Source organism: Salvelinus fontinalis, chromosome 7 (assembly GCF_029448725.1).
Source record: "Salvelinus fontinalis isolate EN_2023a chromosome 7, ASM2944872v1, whole genome shotgun sequence".
NCBI lineage: Eukaryota > Metazoa > Chordata > Actinopteri > Salmoniformes > Salmonidae > Salvelinus > Salvelinus fontinalis.
Window position 1 is genome coordinate 42,220,321 of NC_074671.1, and position 21,839 is coordinate 42,242,159.

At 43.0% G+C, this 21,839-nt stretch overlaps 1 protein-coding gene across 1 annotated transcript in view; it reads right to left on the bottom strand.

Annotated features, from left to right (window-relative positions):
* The window catches only part of LOC129859482 (transmembrane protein 163-like), a 38,105-nt gene extending 17,717 nt beyond the window's left edge, over positions 1–20,388 (bottom strand). The window contains exons 1-3 of the mRNA XM_055929319.1: positions 20,107–20,388; positions 12,710–12,829; positions 633–676 (exon numbers count right to left, since the gene is read on the bottom strand). Of these exons, the coding sequence (XP_055785294.1) occupies positions 633–676; positions 12,710–12,829; positions 20,107–20,275 (333 nt within the window). The 5' untranslated portion in view covers positions 20,276–20,388. The remainder of the gene's footprint in view (positions 1–632; positions 677–12,709; positions 12,830–20,106) is intronic.
* Between the last annotated feature and the right edge of the window lie 1,451 nt (positions 20,389–21,839).

Here is a 21,839-nt window from a genome sequence, read left to right on the forward strand (position 1 = left end):
GCAATAGAGATTTCATCTGTGGATCTGTTGGGGCGGTATGCAATTTGGAGTGGGTCTCGGGTTTCTGGAATAATGATGTTGATGTGAGCCATGACCAGCCTCTCAAAGCACATCATGGCTACCGACGTGAGTGCTACGGGTCGGTAGTCATTTAGGCAGGTTACCTTGGTGTTCTTGGGCAGAGGGACTATGGTGGTCTGCTTGAAACATTTTGGTATTAAAGACTCAGACAGGGAGAGGTTGAAAATGTTTGGTAAGACATTTGCCAGTTGGTCAGTGCATGCTCAGAGTACACGTCCTGGTAAACCATCTGGCCTTGTGAATGTTGACCTGTTTAAAGGTCTTACTCACACCAGCTACGGAAAGCGTGATCAGTGTCGCCCGGAACAGCTGATGCTCTCATGCATGTTCCAGTGTTACGCGCCTCGAAGCGAGCATAGAAGTAATTTAACTAGTCTGGTATACCAGGCTCGTGTCGATGGGCAGCTTCTACTCTTTATGTGTTCAAGATCAGTGATCCTGTGCCTCACCTTGCTCAAACTGACCTCAAAACACACTGATTGTAACGTTAGTAATGACATCTGCCCTATAGCACTCAGTAGAAATTAAAATACATTTTAAAAAGTACCTACAGCGAATCCGAAAGCCGAGGCACTGTGTCTCATGAAGGAAACAGCTGTAAAAAAGAGAAACAAGTTTTACTATACATGAAGAACATTCATACATGAAATATCACTGGTACTGTTGTGAATGACTTGAGAATACCCAATGCACACCAAACACTGACGGCCGGTTAGCTCAAAACCGACTCAGCCTACCAGTAGTCCCTGGAGTTAAACAGTTTTGGTTCTCTTTTAACTACATTAGCTGCACTTGAATGAACGTCTGCGACAATGGGCCAATGGAATAGTCCCAAAAGTGCAAACCCCACCCATCTGGCAGTCCAAAATAACAAGGCTCAATTAAATGCTCAAAGTAATTAAACCCAGGTCTTATATGGTGCAACTACAACACTTAGTTATATTCAGCAGGTGTAGTAGTAAGATATAATATAGTGCTAGCATTCAGCATCCACACCATTGTCAGTTCACAGGGTTGAGTACCCCACAAGTGTGTACACAGCTGTTTGGAATGTAGCCTCAGACTCTGCAAACACACACAACCTTACCCCAGAGTTGATTACCATATTCAGGACATGAAATCATGGAATTCGAAACACATCCAACCCCAACCCAGAGGGATTACCCAGCACTGAAGACAATGCAATGTCCATACTGTGGACATTGTGTGTTTACGGACATATTCAATCAATCCTTATCCCAGTCTGCTGTTCCCACATGCTTCAAGAGGGCCACCATTGTTCCTGTTCCCAAGAAAGCTAAGGTAACTGAGCTAAACGACTACCGCCCCGTAGCACTCACTTCCGTCATCATGAAGTGCTTTGAGAGACTAGTCAAGGACCATATCACCTCCACCCTACCGGACACCCTAGACCCACTCCAATTTGCTTACCGACCCAATAGGTCCACAGACAACGCAATCGCAACCACACTGCACACTGCCCTAACCCATCTGGACAAGAGGAATACCTATGTGAGAATGCTGTTCATCGACTACAGCTCAGCATTTAACACCATAGTACCCTCCAAACTCGTCATCAAGCTCGAGACCCTGGGTCTCGACCCCGCCCTGTGCAACTGGGTCCTGGACTTCCTGACGGGCCGCCCCCAGGTGGTGAGGGTAGGTAACAACATCTCCACCCCGCTGATCCTCAACACTGGGGCCCCACAAGGGTGCGTTCTGAGCCCTCTCCTGTACTCCCTGTTCACCCACGACTGCGTGGCCATGCACGCCTCCAACTCAATCATCAAGTTTGCGGACGACACTACAGTGGTAGGCTTGATTACCAACAACGACGAGACGGCCTACAGGGAGGAGGTGAGGGCCCTCGGAGTGTGGTGTCAGGAAAATAACCTCACACTCAACGTCAACAAAACAAAGGAGATGATTGTGGACTTCAGGAAACAGCAGAGGGAGCACCCCCCTATCCACATCGACGGGTCAGTAGTGGAGAAGGTGGAAAGTTTTAAGTTCCTCGATGTACACATCACGGACAAACTGAATTGGTCCACCCACACAGACAGCGTTGTGAAGAAGGCGCAGCAGCGCCTCTTCAACCTCAGGAGGCTGAAGAAATTCGGCTTGTCACCAAAAGCACTCAAACTTCTACAGATGCACAATCGAGAGCATCCTGTCGGGCTGTATCACCGCCTGGTACGGCAACTGCTCCACCCACAACCGTAAGGCTCTCCAGAGGGTAGTGAGGTCTGCAGAACGCATCACCCGGGGCAAACTACCTGCCCTCCAGAACACCTACACCACCCGATGTCACAGGAAGGCCATAAAGATCATCAAGGACAACAACCACCCAAGCCACTGTCTGTTCACCCCGCTATCATCCAGAAGGCGAGGTCAGTACAGGTGCATCAATGCAGGGACCGAGAGACTGAAAAACAGCTTCTATCTCAAGGCCATCAGACTGTTAAACAGCCACCACTAACATTTAGCGGCCGCTGCCAACATACTGACTCAACTCCAGCCACTTTAATAATGGGAATTGATGGAAATTATGTAAAAACGTACCACCAGCCACTTTAAACAATGCCACCTAATATAATGTTTACATACCCTACATTACACATCTCTTATGTATATGTATATACTGTACTCTATATCATCTACTGCATCTTGCCATCTTATGTAATACATGGACCACTAGCCACTTTATACTATGCCACTTTATGTTTACATACCCTACAGTACTCATCTCATAGGTATATACCGTACTCTATACCATGTACTGCATCTTGCCTATGCCGTTCTGTACCATCACTCATTCATATATCTTTATGTACATATTCTTTATCCCTTTACACTTGCGTGTATAAGGTAGTAGTTGTGGAATTGTTAGGTTAGATTACTTGTTATTACTGCATTGTCGGAACTAGAAGCACAAGCATTTCGCTACACTCGCATTAACATCTGCTAACCATGTGTATGGGACTAATAAAATTTGATTTGATTTGATTTAATGCAGCCCAGGCTAATGACAACTAGCTTTGCGTTCCAAAATAATGGCATCCTATTCCCAAATTAATGTACTACTTTTGACTAGGGCCCATAGGGCGCTAACCTTTCCCTCGACGTCAACAAGGAGCTGATCGTGGACTTCAGGAGATAGCAGAGAGAGCACGGCCCCATCCACAGAGATGCAGTAAATAGGGTGAAAAGCTTCAAGTTCATCGGCGTGCACATCACAGACAACCTGAAATGGTCCAACCACACAAACTGTGGTGAAGGTGGCACAACAGTGCCTCAACCTCAGGAGGCTGAAAAAAAAGTGCCTAGTCCCTAAGACCCACAAACTTCTAAAGATGCACCATTGAAAGCATCCTGTTGGGCTGTATCACTCCCTGGTATGGCAATTGCTGTTAAATAGTCAACACTGGGGCCTCCCGAGTGGCGCAGTGGTCTAGGGAACTGCATCGTAGCGCTAGCTGCACCACCAGAGACTCTGGGTTCGCGCCCAGGCTCTGTCGCAGGCGGCTGCGACCGGGAGGTCCATGGGGCGACGCACAATTGGCCTAGCGTCGTCCGGGATAGGGAGGGTTTGGCCGGTAGGGATATCCTTGTCTCATCGCGCACCAGCGACTCCTGTGGCGGGCAGGGCGCAGTGCGCACTAATCAAGGGAGCCAGGTGCACGGTGTTTCCTCTGACACATTGGTGCGGCTCTCTTCCGGGTTGGAGGCATGCTGTGTTGAGCAGTGCGGCTTGGTTGGGTTGTGTTTCGGAGGACCCATGGCTTTCGACCTTCGTCTCTCCCGAGCCCGTACGGGAGTTGTAGCGATGAGACAAGATAGTAATTACTAGCGATTGGATACCACGAAATTGGGGAGAAAAGGGGGTAAAAAAATAGTCAACACTAACCGGCCTCCACCCAGTACCATCCCCTGAACTTAGTCACTGTTACTACCCGGCTACCACCCGGTACCTTTCGAGACCGCTGCCCTATGTACATAGTTATTGAACAGTGGTCACTTTAATAATGTTTACATACTTCATATGTATATACTGTATTCAAGTGGCCGTGGCTTGCTATAAAAAAGGCTTTCTGTAATTTTTTGATTGAAGATTAGAAGAATGTGCAAAAATGTGATCGGTGCCAGACGCTCCGGATCCAGTACCTCAAACGACCGCCCTCCTGAGCTTTTTGTCTAGCGTTTCCCGAGAACGGAGCGACAAACAAAAAACATCCAGTCAGCGGCAGTCCTGTCAGCTCGTTGAGAGAGGTCGAAGTAGAAAGGCAAGAATCGTGCAAACAGGCAGGCCACAAACAGACAAATAATGGCGTAGTACAACAGTGGTGTGCAGAACAGCATCTCGGAACGCGCAAATTGGCGATCCTTGTCACAGACGAGTTAACTGCAGCAGACAACCACACTGGGTTCTACCCCTATCAGCTAAAAATAGAAGCGGCTCAAGTGGGCACGCGATCACCGAAACTGGACAGGAGTGGAAAAACGTCACCTGATGTGAAGAATCCAAGTTCATGTTGCATCATGCTGATGGCATAGTCAGGATTTGGCATTAAGCATCATGAGTCCATGGACCCATCATGCCTGGTGTCAACGGTAAAAGCTAATGGTGGTGGTGTACTGGTGTGGGGAATGTTTTCTTGGGACACATTAGTTCCCTTGATACCAATTGAACGCCACAGCGTATCTAAACATTGTTGCTGATCAAACCCTATAAAGCATCTTTAGGAGGAGTTGGAATGTGCTGTTCGCAGCATGAATGTACCACTGTCCAATCTGCAGCAACTGCATGATGCCATCGTGTCAGCATGGATCAACATCCCTGTGGAACCTTGCCGACACCTTGAAGAATCCATACCCCCAAAGAATTCAGGTTGTTCTGGATGAAAAGGGGGTCCGACCCTGTACTGGATGGGTGTATCTGATAAACTTAAGAAATTTAGATTTCCCCCCCCCTCCCACTGGCCTAGACACAATGCATTATGGTTTTACAAATTAATAATAAATTACAAGCTGAAATATCTTGGGTCAATAAGTATTCAAGCCCTTTTTCATAACAAGCCTAAATAAGTTCAAGGGTAAACATTTGCTTAACAAGTCACATGCTCATTCGGTCTGCAATAGTGTTTAACACAATGTTTGAATGACTACCTCATCTCTGTACCCCACACATACAGATAATTGTAAGGTCCCTCAGTCGAGCAGTACATTTCAAACAGATTGAACCACAAAGAGCAGTGAGGTTTTCCAATGCCTCACGAAGTTGGTTTAAAAATAATAAGGTCGATAGGGTTATTTTGCCTAAACCTTTAGGCCTACCTATCAAAAATTGAAAGCTCCTTGAAAGTGGGAATATGCCGAGCCTATTGGGCCTAAAACAATTATGGCCTGTTGTATAGACAGAGCAAAAAAAGAGATCCGATTTTTTGTTTATAAATACTTTGCTATAATGACACACTTAGTTACCCACCTCGTTCCTTTCTGTTAGCATGTGCATGTAGTAAATACACCACCATGCATTCGGGATGTGTCTTTTCAGATTGATTTCAATCATTATTTAGTTGTGGACACTACATCACTGAACTCTATTGCTCTTGGTCTTCATCTTTTTATGTCACCTTGATTTTGCACCTGTGAGTTTTATCAGTTTCTTTATGAAAATATTTAGCTAACGCCATGACAGTAGCTAAAGCAGCACACAAGTAGACTACAAATGCATGCTGGGTCAGGCATGCCCTGTGCTCGTGAAGTGAGCGCTACTGGAGCAGCCGAGAAGGCCGACACTCCAGCCTTCGGGAATCTCGCTCAGCGCCCAGGTCAAATTGGGCACGCTCCACTGGATAGAGATATATATATATATTTATATTCAGGACATTGACATTGCTCATTCTGGTATTTCTTAATAAACATTTTTGGGATGTGTGTATTGTTACGTATACTGCACTGTTGGAGCTAGAAACAAGCATTTTGCTGCACATTTTAAATATGCGTACGCAACCTATAAAATCTGATCTCAGGGTGGACACTAGCCACACAGCCACCGATTTGGTGTGTAACTGCAACGTGCAGTGAATATATCCAGTAGCCTATATCCCTTGAAACCCCGGTCTCCTCTAATCTGCATAGGATGTGCTCATATATGCTTCAGAGATAAAGTTATGATAATGCACACATTTCATGCTCGCAGTCAAAGAACAAACACTGCAAGCCTCTTGTTCTTTTCCTGTGTTTGGTCAAGACTGCATTCTCACCTGCAGCGAACTGCACTAATTGAATCAGACCGAGACCACACTTTGAGACAACCGTGTGCGTTGTTTGGTGCGCTCCCAAGTACAGCTAGTTCCGTTAGTGTTCACATCAGTCCAAACTAAGGGGGTAAACAACAGAGATCGAAAGAATTGCTCCAAACCAAATTTGGTGTGAAAGCCCCCTGGGTACTTTGATTTGGCCTTTACACTACAGTAACATTTTATTTAAGAGACAAATAATGATGAGAACAATAAGGCTTTATTATTCTTGGTAGTGTTCATTAGGCACCAAACAGAAGAAAATAGACTGACACAGGGAGGGACTACCTGGACTTGTCCAATAAGAAACTATCATGTAAAAATGATTTAGCTTGCGTGCCCTAATGAACAAGACCCAGGTTCTCTTTCTGAAGTCCTCCTGGGGTGTAAAGCCCCCGTCCATTTATCCGTCTAAACAGTGACACACGGTGGGTGACAAACAGATCTTTCTGGGTCATCCCAGTCCGTAGGTCAAACCTCCCAACCTCCACTCATTGTCACGGTGACAGAGGCTGACACATCACCCTGACAGAACACCAACCACACCGAGAACAGAAAGACTACACCCGAAATGACACCTTTACCACCTATATAGCGCACTTCTTTTGAACAGGGCCCATAATGCACTATATAGGGAATAGGGTGCCATTTCAGACACAGCTAGGGTCTCCATGTGACAGAACAGATTAGGTTAGCAACCAGTCGTTTACAAATGAAGGCAGAAGTGTACAATTCTCCTCACTTTGTCAAGCCAGATCAAGTGTCTTAGAGAAAGGGTTTAAGAGGGCTTAAACCAACGCAGCACAGTCAAGTCATCCATCTTAGTGTTGTCACATTACCCGTAGGTGTCATGGTGTAACAGGAGTCACACTGCTTAAGTAACAGTACCGCTTACTTCAAGAGCCCACGCTGATATTCAATGTTTGATCCTCTGGGTGTTTCTCAATATGCATTCTCAAAGGGCATTCTCTTGAGTACGTTCTTGTGAGGATGAGTGTGGAGAATGCATAAAAATGTACATAAAGAAAATGCAACGTTCATAATTATCAGCTATATGTGAATTGTATTAATCTAGCTGGCCAGCTAGTTTTACATGTAAAAATAAAATAAAAACGACCTAAACAAATGTTATGAAAGATAAATGGCCAGCATCAGCTACAAATTCTTTGTGGGTAGCTAGCTAGCTACACATTTTGTCAGGCACAGAGGTTATTCTATGGAGTTAAACAGACCAAAATTAACACATTATGGTTAGTCAGGCATCATATGAGGAGATTTGGGCAACTTCTCATTCCAATGTCCCGAGTTCTCACGTCAGCTCAAAACCAGCCGCCATTGACTTCAGGACATTTTGCGTAGTTTTTTTAGGTGGTAGCGTCACATTACGTCAACAATACTGGGCATATTTCAGTTGAAGCTTGCGTCGATGCATGCTTAGAAATATGTACAAACGAAGAACACATTGAGAATTGCCCTCCATGTTCCATTTCTCATACTTTTGACTCATACTCCGACCTGTCCCGTGGTCCAATTTGCGTGCTCGGAGCATATTGAGAAACCCCTTGTCTCAAACACACGTAACTTACCTATTGACACATCTTAACCAGCTGCACCACCAGAAAGCTAGCAATTCAATGGCTCAGGCAGCAGTATTTGAGGATGAGTTAGTTTAACCAATTCATCTTGTTTACGATGGGGGGAAAAAAAATGTAAGAGCACTCCATTTCTTGAGGAAAACAGTTCTAATGTTGAAAACAAACAGCCTAATGTCACATTTGTTTACTTTCCAAGCTATAGCACACAGTGACAACACTAATCTGTCTGATCACATACCTGCACATCTTTGTCTTTCTCTCTTCCGCCCTCTGGCTCCATCTACTCCGGTCACCCAGAGAGACAGAGACATCAGAGCAGATGGGAGATAGGTCTCCGGAGAGACAGTGACAAGTCAGTCCCTTTCCACATTATAGACGAGAGTTCTTTGGTTCCTCAACCACTCCAGATTACTTCATTTCTGTGTCAATTCTTTGTAAGTGTCAATGCAGACAGGATCTGACTATGATCAAATCCTTTGTCGCATATTCTTTGACAGGGATCACAGATTTGACAAAAATATGATATGCAAGTGTTAAGATATACACATGTGAAATGTCCAAGAGAACACCATCTCACAGTCACAGGAAATATGGAGTGGAGAGAGTTTTAAACAAATATGCTAGCTCTGCCTAGGTTTTGAAAGGATCCTTGAGGTTCAAATATCCAATATCGGACAGTGGGCAGTGTCAGAAAATACACTGGACAGAGTAGCTACCCAGACAGACTGTTGCAGTGTGTGGGTTAAAAATGTTTAAAAAAATAATATATTGCTGGGGAAGTAAAGCATGAACGCAATATTACAACCTATGTGTTGTGATCCTTGTGTTTGCTCTATAACCTGTTAGTTCATATGCCTTGCCACTGTGATATATACTGTAGGCCTAAGGCAGAGACAATAAGACAGAGTGGCGGAATAAATTCAACCACAACTTTGTTTCTTCACAAAACCGGAGAGCAACATCTGTCCACAAAGCATATTGCATGTAACAAACAGTTATGACCTACAGCATGGTCAATCAAGTTAATGTTTCCTACATTTTCAGACTAATAAATAACTATTGATTTAGAACCACGGAGAGTTACCACAAGTCACGAATAAAACAGGGGCTGCCTCCACTATTCCAGCACCATTTCAACTTGCTCAAATCACCTATGCTTAGTCTAATACCGTGAGAATTTTAAAAAAGGTAGCTAAAACAATCTAGTCCAATCAACGTAAGCTAAATATCATGTGGCTGTCCACGATACTGTGTGTGTAAGTAGAAAAAACATGTTGACTCACGATACTTGTAGAGAAACACCAATGCCATCCCTCTTTCTCATGTTGGCGAAATGGTTTGACTGTCATACAGTAGGCTACACACTTAGTTTCTTTCATGGGCAACGATGAGCCAGCTAGTTAACATTAGCTTACTACATTTAGCTACAGATTGAAATTCATCCTCTCAGGCCATGGGCACAATGTATGAATTTATGGTTGGATCAGAAATCGCCATTTTAGTCATAGGCCAGTACAGAGAATTAAGTAAAACCACAAGTCCAAATCCCCATCCATGGCTAATTTAGGAAAGGAACAACTTTAGCTAGCAAGCCACCAGAGGACAACAAAACAATGAGATTGCAACAATTCCAGTTTTTTTCTGTCAATGATGTTTGGTTTTTATTGTGATGTGGACTGGTGTGAAGCCAAATCCAAACTGGCTTCTCTTGACACTTGTTTGCACCAGGAATAGTCACAGTTGAGCTCACTCAATTTAGCTCAACGCTAACTGGCAATGATTTTATTTAAAATCAAGGGAGGGCAAATGCTCGCTGGCTGCCCTTGCATTCAATGCTACAGGCGGCAACAATGTCATACTCATTTGGACCAGACAGAATCAGATAGATGGCCTACACAGAGAGAGGGGTGCTGTTTTGCTCGCCTGGATGCTTTCTCTGGGAGATACATTCAGCCTCTCAATTGAAGGAAAATTAAAAAAACAGACCATATATAAATTTAAATGTCTACTGGTACATTTTTGGGGGAAGCCTGGCATCAATGAATAACACTCGTGTTGGGGACAATGCCAGTGCCCCCCCCCCCCCCTTACCGAGCCTACAGAGGTGTAAAACAAGGCTTTCAAAGCCTTGCTTAAAATCTGGAGTTTCTGCATACCGCCAACACCCCCCCCCCCCCTCCCAAAGAGACTGCAGACTCTTTGGGAGCTTGCACTCCAGCTTATAGAGATGCATAGTTCTGAATGCATTAATATGGGACGCATCTCCCCCACTCTCATTTAGATTGTACCTTTTTTGGGTTGTTTTTACTGTGCATGTGGCCTTGAAGTTCGATATAGCATCTCAATTGTATGTCTGTGGGGTTGGGTGTGCGTGCGTGCATAACTGCATGTGCGTACGTCTGTGCATATCTCTGTGTCTTTGTCTCTCTCCAGGGTACACAGCGCAATGTTATCTGTATTCAGGGTCTGCCTCAGGGCCATAAGCCCTGGCATCGATCGCTCAGCCACCATCTAGACCGGTAGGGCACTCCCACTCAAAACACAGGGAACAGACAGCATGGTGACATGTGGCTGGTATTTCACTAAGCCCTGTGTTGGGTAATGTGACATGTTGAATGTGTTGTGAAATTGACATTCAGGCTACCCAAAAAGTAGTCAAAGGAAGAAAAGGTATTCGTAAAGCAAACCAAGGAAAAGCTATTGAAATTCAAAAAGGTATTATTTAGGTGTAATCAAACAAGCACAACACATTTTCAAAGAGGGCACACACATGGCAATTGTGGAACCGGATTATGCTATGACATCCAAAGAATGAGGGGGCAGGAAGAGAGAAACAGTAGCTCCACCTGGAACAGGGGTGGAGAAATCCACATTGTCAAAACAGTCATAGTTGAGAAAGTTGACAGACACACACGAGAGAGAGAGAGCGAGAGACTGGCCTCAAATGGAATGCAAATTAATCTGCCATTTGAGAGCCAACGACGTGCCACTGAATGCTTGTTAATTGTATCCTGAGGACGATGTGAAGTATCTGGGAAATTTTGGTTCCTACATCAGCCTGGATGGCGCCCGTTTTCTTCCCTACCTCCATCCACCTTAAAACCTGTCACAGATGACAAGCAGCTTAGAAAATGCAATTTCCGTAGTGTGATTTAACTGTGGTCAAGTATCTTTGAAATCACATAAAGACTCAGCAAGCAGAAGACAATTAAATAACACAAGCAAGATAGCTTTCCACGCTGTTCACCTTGAACACATGCCTATTGATCTGGGCACCAAGGAATCTATATGACCCAAGGCAAATGTATTTGTGCAACTGCACACATCATTGAGAATTTGCACACAAAAAAAAAAAACTGGTTGAAACAGTGTTTACTTAATGCTAATGTTTTCCTGTTTGCATGCCCCAGTTGCCATCATTCAGGTAGACATCTACAGTATAGAGAAAGACCCTAGGTGCTATAGATATCCATAATAGCCAGTCACTTCTCTTACACAGAAAAGACACACTGATGACACAGTGCACACAAAAACATCTGTTTTGGATTACACAAAACATTCCATAAAGGGTAGCAGAGCCATATTGTCCCATTTAATCTCAATGTCAAATAACGTGAATTACTTAACCTACACCACTGGTGTGATAATGCAATATGGTCAATCGATATTGGCTTTCATTGAATTCAGAACTGCGAAGGGGTGTGTACATGTGGTTAATGTACAGTACAAGTCAAAAGTGGAGAATGCCAAGAGTGTGCAAAGCTTTCATCAAGGCAAAGGGTGGCTACTTTGAAGAATCTCTAATATAAAATATATTTTGATTTGTTTAACTTTTGGTAAATACATGATTCCATGTGTGTTAATTCATAGTTTTGATGTCTTCACTATTATTCTACAAAGTTGTGGACAGATCTTTTCACCCCCAAAAATGCAAATGACAAAACATTCTCAGTCCCATTTGAAAAGCCGACTTGGAAATATAGTATACAATCATGTCTCGTGAACTGTAATAAGAGGGGGTGAGATTCATACACTGGCTGAAAAAAAAAGAAGCTGATTTCATACTCTACCCTGCAACCCTAAAGCACAACACGAGTCATCTTACCCACATGGGTCCCATCCTGAGGAAACCTTGTGGAGCTATATCACACAAAAGAGATAGTGAGAACTATAGAAGTTACTGTATTCTAATACAATACAGAGAAATCAGAGCTTTTCAATAACTATTCGAACATGCTTTGTTTGCTTTATAGTCAATATGTCCACCACAGATGATGCATGTAATGTTACATGGAGGAAAGTTGAACAGAAACAAACTAGTAACAGTCTAGAAATAACCCCTTGACCGCCAGCAGAATTGTGTGCTCGATTTTATACACCTGTCAGCAACAAGTGTGGCTGAAATAGTCAAATACACTCATTTGAATGGGTGCCCACATATACTTGCGGCCATGTAGTGTGTTTAGTAAACATGTGCAATATGGTATGTGTATTGTATATTATGTGTTAGAGTTGATATATCCATAGAGCACGCCACATGTTATTGATAAGTCATAAGATTTGCAAAATTGACAGGTTCATCAGAGACTACTGGGAACTGTTGCATAGACATTGCCTCAAAGCCTGGTCCCAGATCTGTTTGTGCGGTCTTATCAACTCAGAGTTGGAAAGGCAACAGAAACAGATCTGGGACAAAGCGTATTCCCTCAGAGAGAACAAACGTATACTCACTGAAAGCTGCTACTGCCAGGATCAGCGTCACAAAGATGGAAACCCAGGAGACCCACAATGCTTTCTTGCGGTATCTTTGAGCTTCATCAGGCTTCAGCCTCATGCTGCTCTCCAGTAAGCCTGTCAAAAGCAACACAGTAATAAGCAGGGGTGAGATTCCAGAACGCTTTTAGCACTCATATCCTAATTTGTCCATTGCATACAATAGACTTATGATTATCTACATGCCATGAACCTTCCTGGTTTATGAAACAAAAGAAAAATGAAGCAATGCACAAATTTGAAGGATCCTTGTATTGTAGCCTCCTGAAAGCCCAGAGGTGTGAGGACTGGCACTGGTGTAATGGTACTGTAGGGTTACACAGTAAACTACAGTCTCACAATAGTGATATTGAGGTACTGTGGGCCAAAAAAAAAAATCTATTCTAGACATTAAATCAAGTTGGTCACTAGCTAAGTCCTACCGACTGCAACCTCAGGAGCCTGTGGTGTATTCATTACGTCTAGCAACAAGAAACCATTACCGTTTGAGAACCAATTGGAAGCAAACAGAAGAAAAAAATTGAGGGACCCCTACCTGAATTTGTCCAATAGAAACCCTATTTTTAGTTGCAAAACTTTTCCTGTTTGAAGTAAACGGTTTCTGTTGCAAAATGTTTGAAACAGACTAAACAGTTTGCAACAGAATTGGCATAATAAATACATACATAGTCACCTAAAATGTGTTTTGAACAAGGTTAATTGCATATAGGAGCTAGAGGGTGTGGACATTTTTATTTTTGAGTCCGCATGAAGGCTATACTATGATGGTCATTGAGACTTCTCAGATGTATCTCTTAGATGTGTAGGATCAGTGATGGACTTAGTGCCCTGATATTATCAAGCAGCTTGTCTGTCAGGGTAAAACTAAATAACCAAGGTAAAGACAGTTTCAGGTTGGATATTCGCATGTAGTTTTCCTTATGTCCACCAACAGCAGTTAGGGAACGTCAACATAGTGACAAATCACATTTGTCAAATTTCAATAGCTCTTTAACCATTACTCCAAACACTTTCAAAACTGGTTGTAGCTAACCCAATGGCATAGACACACATTGCACACCCTTTAGTTTGTCCATTTTCATCTCACATAGTTTTACAGAGCTTGCTCAGGAATGGCAGCAGGCAGGTGTGAGTGCATCTGCACGCACAGTGAGGCGAAGACTTTTGGAGGATGGCCTGGTGTCAAGGAGGGCAGCAAAAGAGCCACTTCTCTCCAGGAAAAACATCAGGGACAGACTGATATTCTGCAAAAGGTACAGGGATTGGACTGCTGATGACCGGGGTACTGTCATTTTCTCTGATGAATCCCCTTTCCGATTGTTTGGGGTATCCGGAAAAAAGCTTGTCCGGAGAAGACAAGGTGAGCGCTACCATCAGTCCTGTGTCATGCCAACAGTAAAGCATCCTGAGACCATTCATGTGTGGGGTTGCTTCTCAGCCAAGGGAGTGGGCTCACTCACAATTTTGCCTAAGAACACAGCCATGAATAAAGAATGGTACCAACATCCTCCAAGAGCAACTTCTCCCAACCATTCGGGAACAGTTTGGTGACGAACAATGTCTTTTCCAGCATGATGGACCACCTTGCCATAAGGCAAAAGTGATAACTAAGTGGCTCGGGGAACAAAACATCAATATTTTGGGTCCATGGCCAGGAATCTCCCCAGACCTTAATCCCATTGAGAATTTGTGGTCAATCCTCAAGAGGCTGGTGGACAAACAAAAACCCACAAATTCTGACAAACTCCAAGCATTGATTATGCAAGAATGGGCTGCCATCAGTCAGGATGTGGCCCAGAAGTTAATTGACAGCATGCCATGGCGGATTGCAGAGGTCTTGAAAAAGAAGGGTCAACACTGCAAATATTGACTCTTTGCATCAACTTCATGTGATTGTCAATAAAAGCCTTTGACACTTATGAAATGCTTGTAATTATACTTCAGTATTCCATAGTAACGTCTGACAAAAATATCTAAAGACACTGAAGCAGCAAACTTTGAGGAAATTAATATTTGTGTCATTCTCAAAACTTTTGGCCTCAACTGTAGAGTGTTTGTAGACTAATAAAAAAATATTAAGTGACAGTTTCATCAGTACGTGCTTAAAGTCATATCACAAAGATCACAGATGACAGTGCCCACCAAATCTATGACAATAGAGAACGAATTGTAAGCACCAAAGTGTGTTTGTCAAAATAATATCTGAAAATGTCAGTTATTGAACATAATACTTCTATTTGCAATAGCAATTTATGATATATGCAGTTGAGGAATATTCCATGTACCAACACTACATGTAGGACGGACATTAGACATTCCCACATACGGTATTTTTTATTTTACCTTTATTTAACCAGGTAAGCCAGTTGAGAACAAGTTCTCATTTACAACTTTGACCTGGCCAAGATAAAGCAAAACAGTGTGACACAAACAACAGAGTTACACATGGAATAAACAAACATACAGTCAATAACACAATACAAAAGTCTATATACAGCGTGTGCAAATTAAGAAAGGAGGTAAGGCAATAAATAGGCCATAGTGGCGAAATAATTACAATTTCACAAATAAACACTGGAGTGAGATGTGCAGAAGATGTATGTGCAAGTAGAGATACTGTTGTGCAAAGGGGCAATATACACTGCTCAAAAAAATAAAGGGAACACTTAAACAACACAATGTAACTCCAAGTCAATCACACTTCTGTGAAATCAAACGGTCCACTTAGGAAGCAACACTGATTGACAATAAATTTCACATGCTCTGGTGCAAATGGAATAGACAAAAGGTGTAAATTATAGGCAATTAGCAAGACACCCCCAATAAAGGAGTGGTTCTGCAGGTGGTGACCACAGACCACTTCTCAGTTCCTATGCTTCCTGGCTGATGTTTTGGTCACTTTTGAATGCTGGCGGTGCTCTCACTCTAGTGGTAGCAAGAGATGGAGTCTACAACCCACACAAGTGGCTCAGGTAGTGCAGCTCATCCAGGATGGCACATCAATGCGAGCTGTGGCAAGAAGGTTTGCTGTGTCTGTCAGCGTAGTGTCCAGAGCATGGAGGCGCTATCAGGAGACAGGCCAGTACATCAGGAGACGTGGAGGAGGCCGTAGGAGGGCAACAACCCAGCAGCAGGACCGCTACCTCCGCCTTTGTGCAAGGAGGAGCACTACCAGAGCCCTGCAAAATGACCTCCAGCAGGCCACAAATGTGCATGTGTCTGCTCAAACGGTAAGAAACAGACTCCATGAGGGTAGTATGAGGGCCCGACGTCCACAGGCGGGGGTTGTGCTTACAGCCCAACACCGTGCAGGACGTTTGGCATTTGCCAGAGAACACCAATATTGTCAAATTCACCTTTGGCGCCCTGTGCTCTTCACAGATGACAGCAGGTTCACACTGAGCACATGTGACAGAGTCTGGAGACGCCGTGGAGAACGTTCTGCTGCCTGCACCATCTTCCAGCATGACCGGTTTGGCGGTGGGTCAGTCATGGTGTGGGGTGGCATTTCTTTATGGGGCCGCACAGCCCTCCATGTGCTCGCCAGAGGTAGCCTGACTGCCATTAGGTACCGAGATGAGATCCTCAGAGCCCTTGTGAGACCATATGCTGACACATGCACATTTGTGGCCTGCTGGAGGTCATGTTGCAGGGCTCTGACAGTGTTCCTCCTTGCACAAAGGCGGAGGTAGCGGTCCTGCTGCTGGGTTGTTGCCCTCCTACGGCCTCCTCCACGTCTCCTGATGTACTGGCCTGTCTCCTGGTAGCGCCTCCATGCTCTGGACACTACGCTGACAGACACAGCAAACCTTCTTGCCACAGCTCGCATTGATGTGCCATCCTGGATGAGCTGCACTACCTGAGCCACTTGTGTGGGTTGTAGACTCCGTCTCATGCTACCACTAGAGTGAGAGCACCGCCAGCATTCAAAAGTGACCAAAACATCAGCCAGGAAGCATAGGAACTGAGAAGTGGTCTGTGGTCACCACCTGCAGAATCACTCCTTTATTGGGGGTGTCTTGCTAATTGCCTATAATTTACACCTTTTGTCTATTCCATTTGCACCAGAGCATGTGAAATTTATTGTCAATCAGTGTTGCTTCCTAAGTGGACCGTTTGATTTCACAGAAGTGTGATTGACTTGGAGTTACATTGTGTTGTTTAAGTGTTCCCTTTATTTTTTTGAGCAGTGTATAATACATCAATAAAATCAATTTAGCCTCAAATAAATAATGAAACATGTTCAATTTGGTTTAAATAATGGAAAAACAAAGTGTTGGAGAAGAAAGTAAAAGTGCAATATGTGCTATGTAAGAAAGCTAACGTTTCAGTTCCTTGCTCAGAACATGAGAACATATGAAAGCTGGTGGTTCCTTTTAACATGAGTCTTCAATATTCTCAGGTAAGAAGTTTTAGGTTGTAGTTATTATAGGAATTATAGGACTACTTCTCTCTATACCATTTGTATTTCATTAACCTTTGACTATTGGATTTTCTTATAGGCACTTTAGTATTGCCAGTGTAACAGTATAGCTTCCATCCCTCTCCTCGCTCCTACCTGGGCTCGAACCAGGAACACAACGACAACAGCCACCCTCGAAGCAGCGTTACCCAAGCATAGCAAGGGGAATGACTACTCCAAGTCTCAGAGCAAGTGACGTTTGAAACGCTATTAGCCCCGCTAACTAGCTAGCCATTTCACATTGGTTACACCAGCCTAATCTCGGGAGTTGATAGGCTTGAAGTCATAAACAGCGCAATGCTTGAAGCACAACGAAGAGCTGCTGGCAAAACGCACGAAAGTGCTGTTTTAATGAATGCTTACGAGCCTGCTGCTGCCTACCACTGCTCAGTCAGACTGCTCTATCAAATCATAGACTTAGTTATAACATAACACACAGAAATACGAGCCTTGGGTCATTAATATAGTAGAATCCGGAAACTATCATCTCGAAAACAAGATGTTTATTCTTTCAGTGAAATAAGGAACCGGTCCGTATTTTATCTAACGGGTGGCATCCATAAGTCTAAATATTCCTGTTACATTGCACAACCTTCAATGTTATGTCATAATTACGTAAGATTCGCGCAAATTAGGCAGCCGAAACTGTTGCATATACACTGACACTGCGTGCAATGAACGAAAAAGTAGTGACACAATTTCACCTGTTTAATACTGCCTGCTAACCTGGATTTCTTTTAGCTAAATATACAGGTTTAAAAATACATAATTCTGTGTATTGATTTTAAGAAAGGCATTGATGTTTATGGTTAGGTATACATTGGAGCAACGATACGCACCGCGTCGATTATATGCAACGCAGGACACGCTAGATAAACGAGTAGTATCATCAACCATGTGTAGTTAACTAGTGATTATGATTGATAGATTGTTTTTTTATAAGTAGTTTAATGCTAGCTAGCAACTTACCTTGGCTTACTGCATTCGCATAACAGGCAGGCTCCTTGTGGAGTGCAATGTAATCAGGTGGTTAGAGCATTGGACTAGTTAACTGTAAGGTTGCAAGATTGAATCCCCCGAGCTGACAAGGTAAAAATCTGTCGTTCTGCCCCTGAACGAGGCAGTTAACCCACCGTTCCTAGGCCGTCATTGAAAATAAGAATGTGTTCTTAACTGACTTGCCTAGTTAAATAAAGGTGAAAACCGCCAAATCGTTGTCCAAAAATACCGATTTCCAATTGTTAGGAAAACTTGAAATCGGCCCTAATTAAAATCGGCCATTCCGATTAATCGGTCGACCTCTACCTCATACCTCTGGCACTTTAGTCAGACTGGCTCTGTGGTGCACAGTCTGGCAATCAGGAGAGAATACATACAGGTCAACGGTGCCAATTGAAAGTCAAGGGGTGTGTCTGTGCCTTTTGGATTACTCTCTCTTTACAGAGAACCCGTGGTTCAAGTGTGCTCTGCCCATGTCTGAAAGTGACAGAGCCAGCAGCCAAGAGAGTTAACGGTATGTCATTAAAAAGTATTACACTGATAAATATATGTAAAATGCTAATATGTATTAGATCCAGTACAATGGAATAACTAAGAGCTGAATTTGAATGCAGCATTTTCCGATTCCTCCTCCTCTCTGTCCATCAGGGTCAACCAAAAACACTTGGCCTGATGGTTCATGCAGATACTGGGGAAGCAATATAGAAATGTATTGATCCCTTAAATGACTTTACTGTTAAATGACCCATATCACAACCCTTATACCTCTTCACAAAAATGTACCTAAATCAATTTTGGGGAAATGATTTTACTCACAAAAGACGTAGGAATTGATTTTCCAAGTTAGAAATAGGCCATGCATCAAATAACTATTTTAAATCAGAAAAACGAACCCTCAAATGCAATATTTCATTTTGTATGTTGTCTGCAGGTGGCTTGCTGTGAATGCACTCAAATATCAAGTCATGTAAACTGCTTTCTAATTCTCAACGTAGAAGGATTTGTCTTCATGTACAGTATATGAAAGTGATATTATAAAAAGGATTCTTTCACGTTACCAAGCTCACGGTGACTGACAAATCACTGTCTATTACTGTGATTAAAAAGAGCATATGAAATACTGTTTTTCATGAGGCCTACCTGTGCGCCTTCCTTTAAGCACCTCCGTTTGAACACATCTCCTGTCCTTCATCCATTCCACATACAGCCATTTGCGGATCTTTTCAGTGTCCATGTGAATGATAATTATTGCGAGGATGAAACATTTTTTGACTAAAAAGTTTTTTTTAAACAGCCATGTAAAAATGAAGGCCTGCAAAGCTTACAGATTTAAGTCTAATAGCATGAGATGAAAGTAGACAAACTAAAGGGTGTGCAATATAGATGAGTAGTCAGTGGATACTCTGAACCTTGTTTGAAGTATGTCAAATGACCAAGGAGTTATTGAAATTTGAATGTAAAAAAAGCTTGTACTTTGTTCACGCTCTCTAATTCAACTAGGAATACAAGACGCTGCTCACATTTCCACATGTTTATTCGTTTTGGAAAGCAAATGAATGTCTAAATCGTGAGAATAAGACCTGTGCAATGTTGTGCGCAATTTTTCCAACATCAAGACACTTAATTGGAGGTGGCTCAAGTGGTTTGAAATCTATTGAGGTTTGAAAGCGCGAATATCCGTCGAATATCGAACTTGAAACTGTCTTTACCTCGGTAACTAAATAAGTGTTACGGCTGCCTTACTATACCCCCTTCAACTAAAGTCTTAACCATACTTGTTTCAGGTATCCAGTCTGTTAAGAGACAACAATGTATAATGGAAATTCGAGACATGCTGGGAGTAGCCCGTATGCGTATTGTATTTTTGTTTGATTTGTCATAGATATCGGCCTACCTTGCCCCTCCACGCTATCGCTAATGTTCATCTCCTGGTCCATCTTGAATTTAGGGTGGCTGTTGATTTGGGGTGGCTGTTGATCTGTCGGGTCGCACTGGCCGTTCACAGTCAACGGAACGTCAATAGTCGGCTCCGGGATGGTGCTCACCCGGTCTGAGTCCGTCATTGTTCTAAATTGCGGTTCCAATTAGTCAACTCCAAAAACGGTTCCAATTAGCATTCACCTCCAGCATTGGCCGCGCGGTGAAACACCGCTTCCCATTCATTTCAAGGGAAGGAAAGTTGAGAGAGAGAGGGGGACTTTAGAAGGAGAAAAAAAACTTTTCCCAACTTTATGCAAATCACCAGCGGCGACCGCTGGGCGATGACCAATCATAGGGAGCGGTTCCCATGACGAATTTAACGCTACGCGACCCAATGATGGAGACTTTCTTCAGCGAAGATGACTGACAAAAATACTAGGATGGAAGCAAATGTAAGTGATTCAAACGTCATAACGAATCATCCAAAAAATGTACAGTTGACAGGAATATGTTAGTTAATGTAGAGTCAAACGATTATGCATATTGTAATCATAAAGTAAATTTTCGAAAATCGCGATTTAGCCAGCTAGCTAACTAGCTAACATTAGCCAGCTAGCTTTATGGGTGTTGTGACATGAGTATGGAATAGTAAGTCTGGTTGTTTAACGTTTTAGGGACTCCTGAAACAACCAGCAAACCAGGCTGTCGTCTTGTGAAACAGTGGATGTAAGGAATCTAGCTAGCTAAAGCATTTATTGCAAATTGAATGAACAAATTTGTAAGCTTGCCTTACTGATATTTTCCATGCAATGCATAATGATGAAAAAAAGTAACTAGCTATGTTCTTGCTTATTGTGCAGTGGAGGATAAAAATGCCTGTATGCCTCTGGATCGGCTATCTGGCCCATCTATGGACCCAAACGTTTGGTATACATATTAGTTCAGAACCTAGCTATGAACCTCAGCTATCATAGCCAGTTGTATCAACTTCAAAACACTCTGAATGACATTAATGAAGCCTATGGATTAAGTAGAATACAATAACTTTGTGCTAAGGATGCAACTCGTATATACATGTAGTTATTACCATGCATGAGATCCCCACATTGTAGCTTGTACATTCAGTATATTCACTGATCATGTACCCTACCTTGGCAAATAAAGGTGCAGATCAGGGTTTTTTTGTGTTTTTTCCCACCTTTATTTAACCAGGTTAAATAACTAGGCAAGTTGAGAACAAGTTCTCATTTACAATTGCGACCTGGCCAAGATAAAGCAAAGCAGTTCGACACATACAACAACACAGAGTTACACATGGAGTAAAACAAACATACAGTCAATAATACAGTAGAAAAATAAGTCTATATACAATGTGAGCAAATGAGGTGAGACAGTGGAGGTAAAAGGCAAAGAAAAAGGCCATGGTGGCAAAGTAAATACAATATAGCAAGTAAAACACTGGAATGGTACATTTTCAGTGGAAGAATGTGCAAAGTAGAGATATAAATAATGGGGTGCAAAGGAGATAAATAAATACAGTAGGGGGAGAGGTAGTTGTTTGGGCTAAATTATAGATGGGCTATGTACAGGTGCAGTAATCTGTGAGCTGCTCTGACAGCTGGTGCTTAAAGCTAGTGAGGGAGATAAGTGTTTCCAGTTTCAGAGATTTTTGTAGTTCATTCCAGTCATTGGTAGCAGAGAACTGGA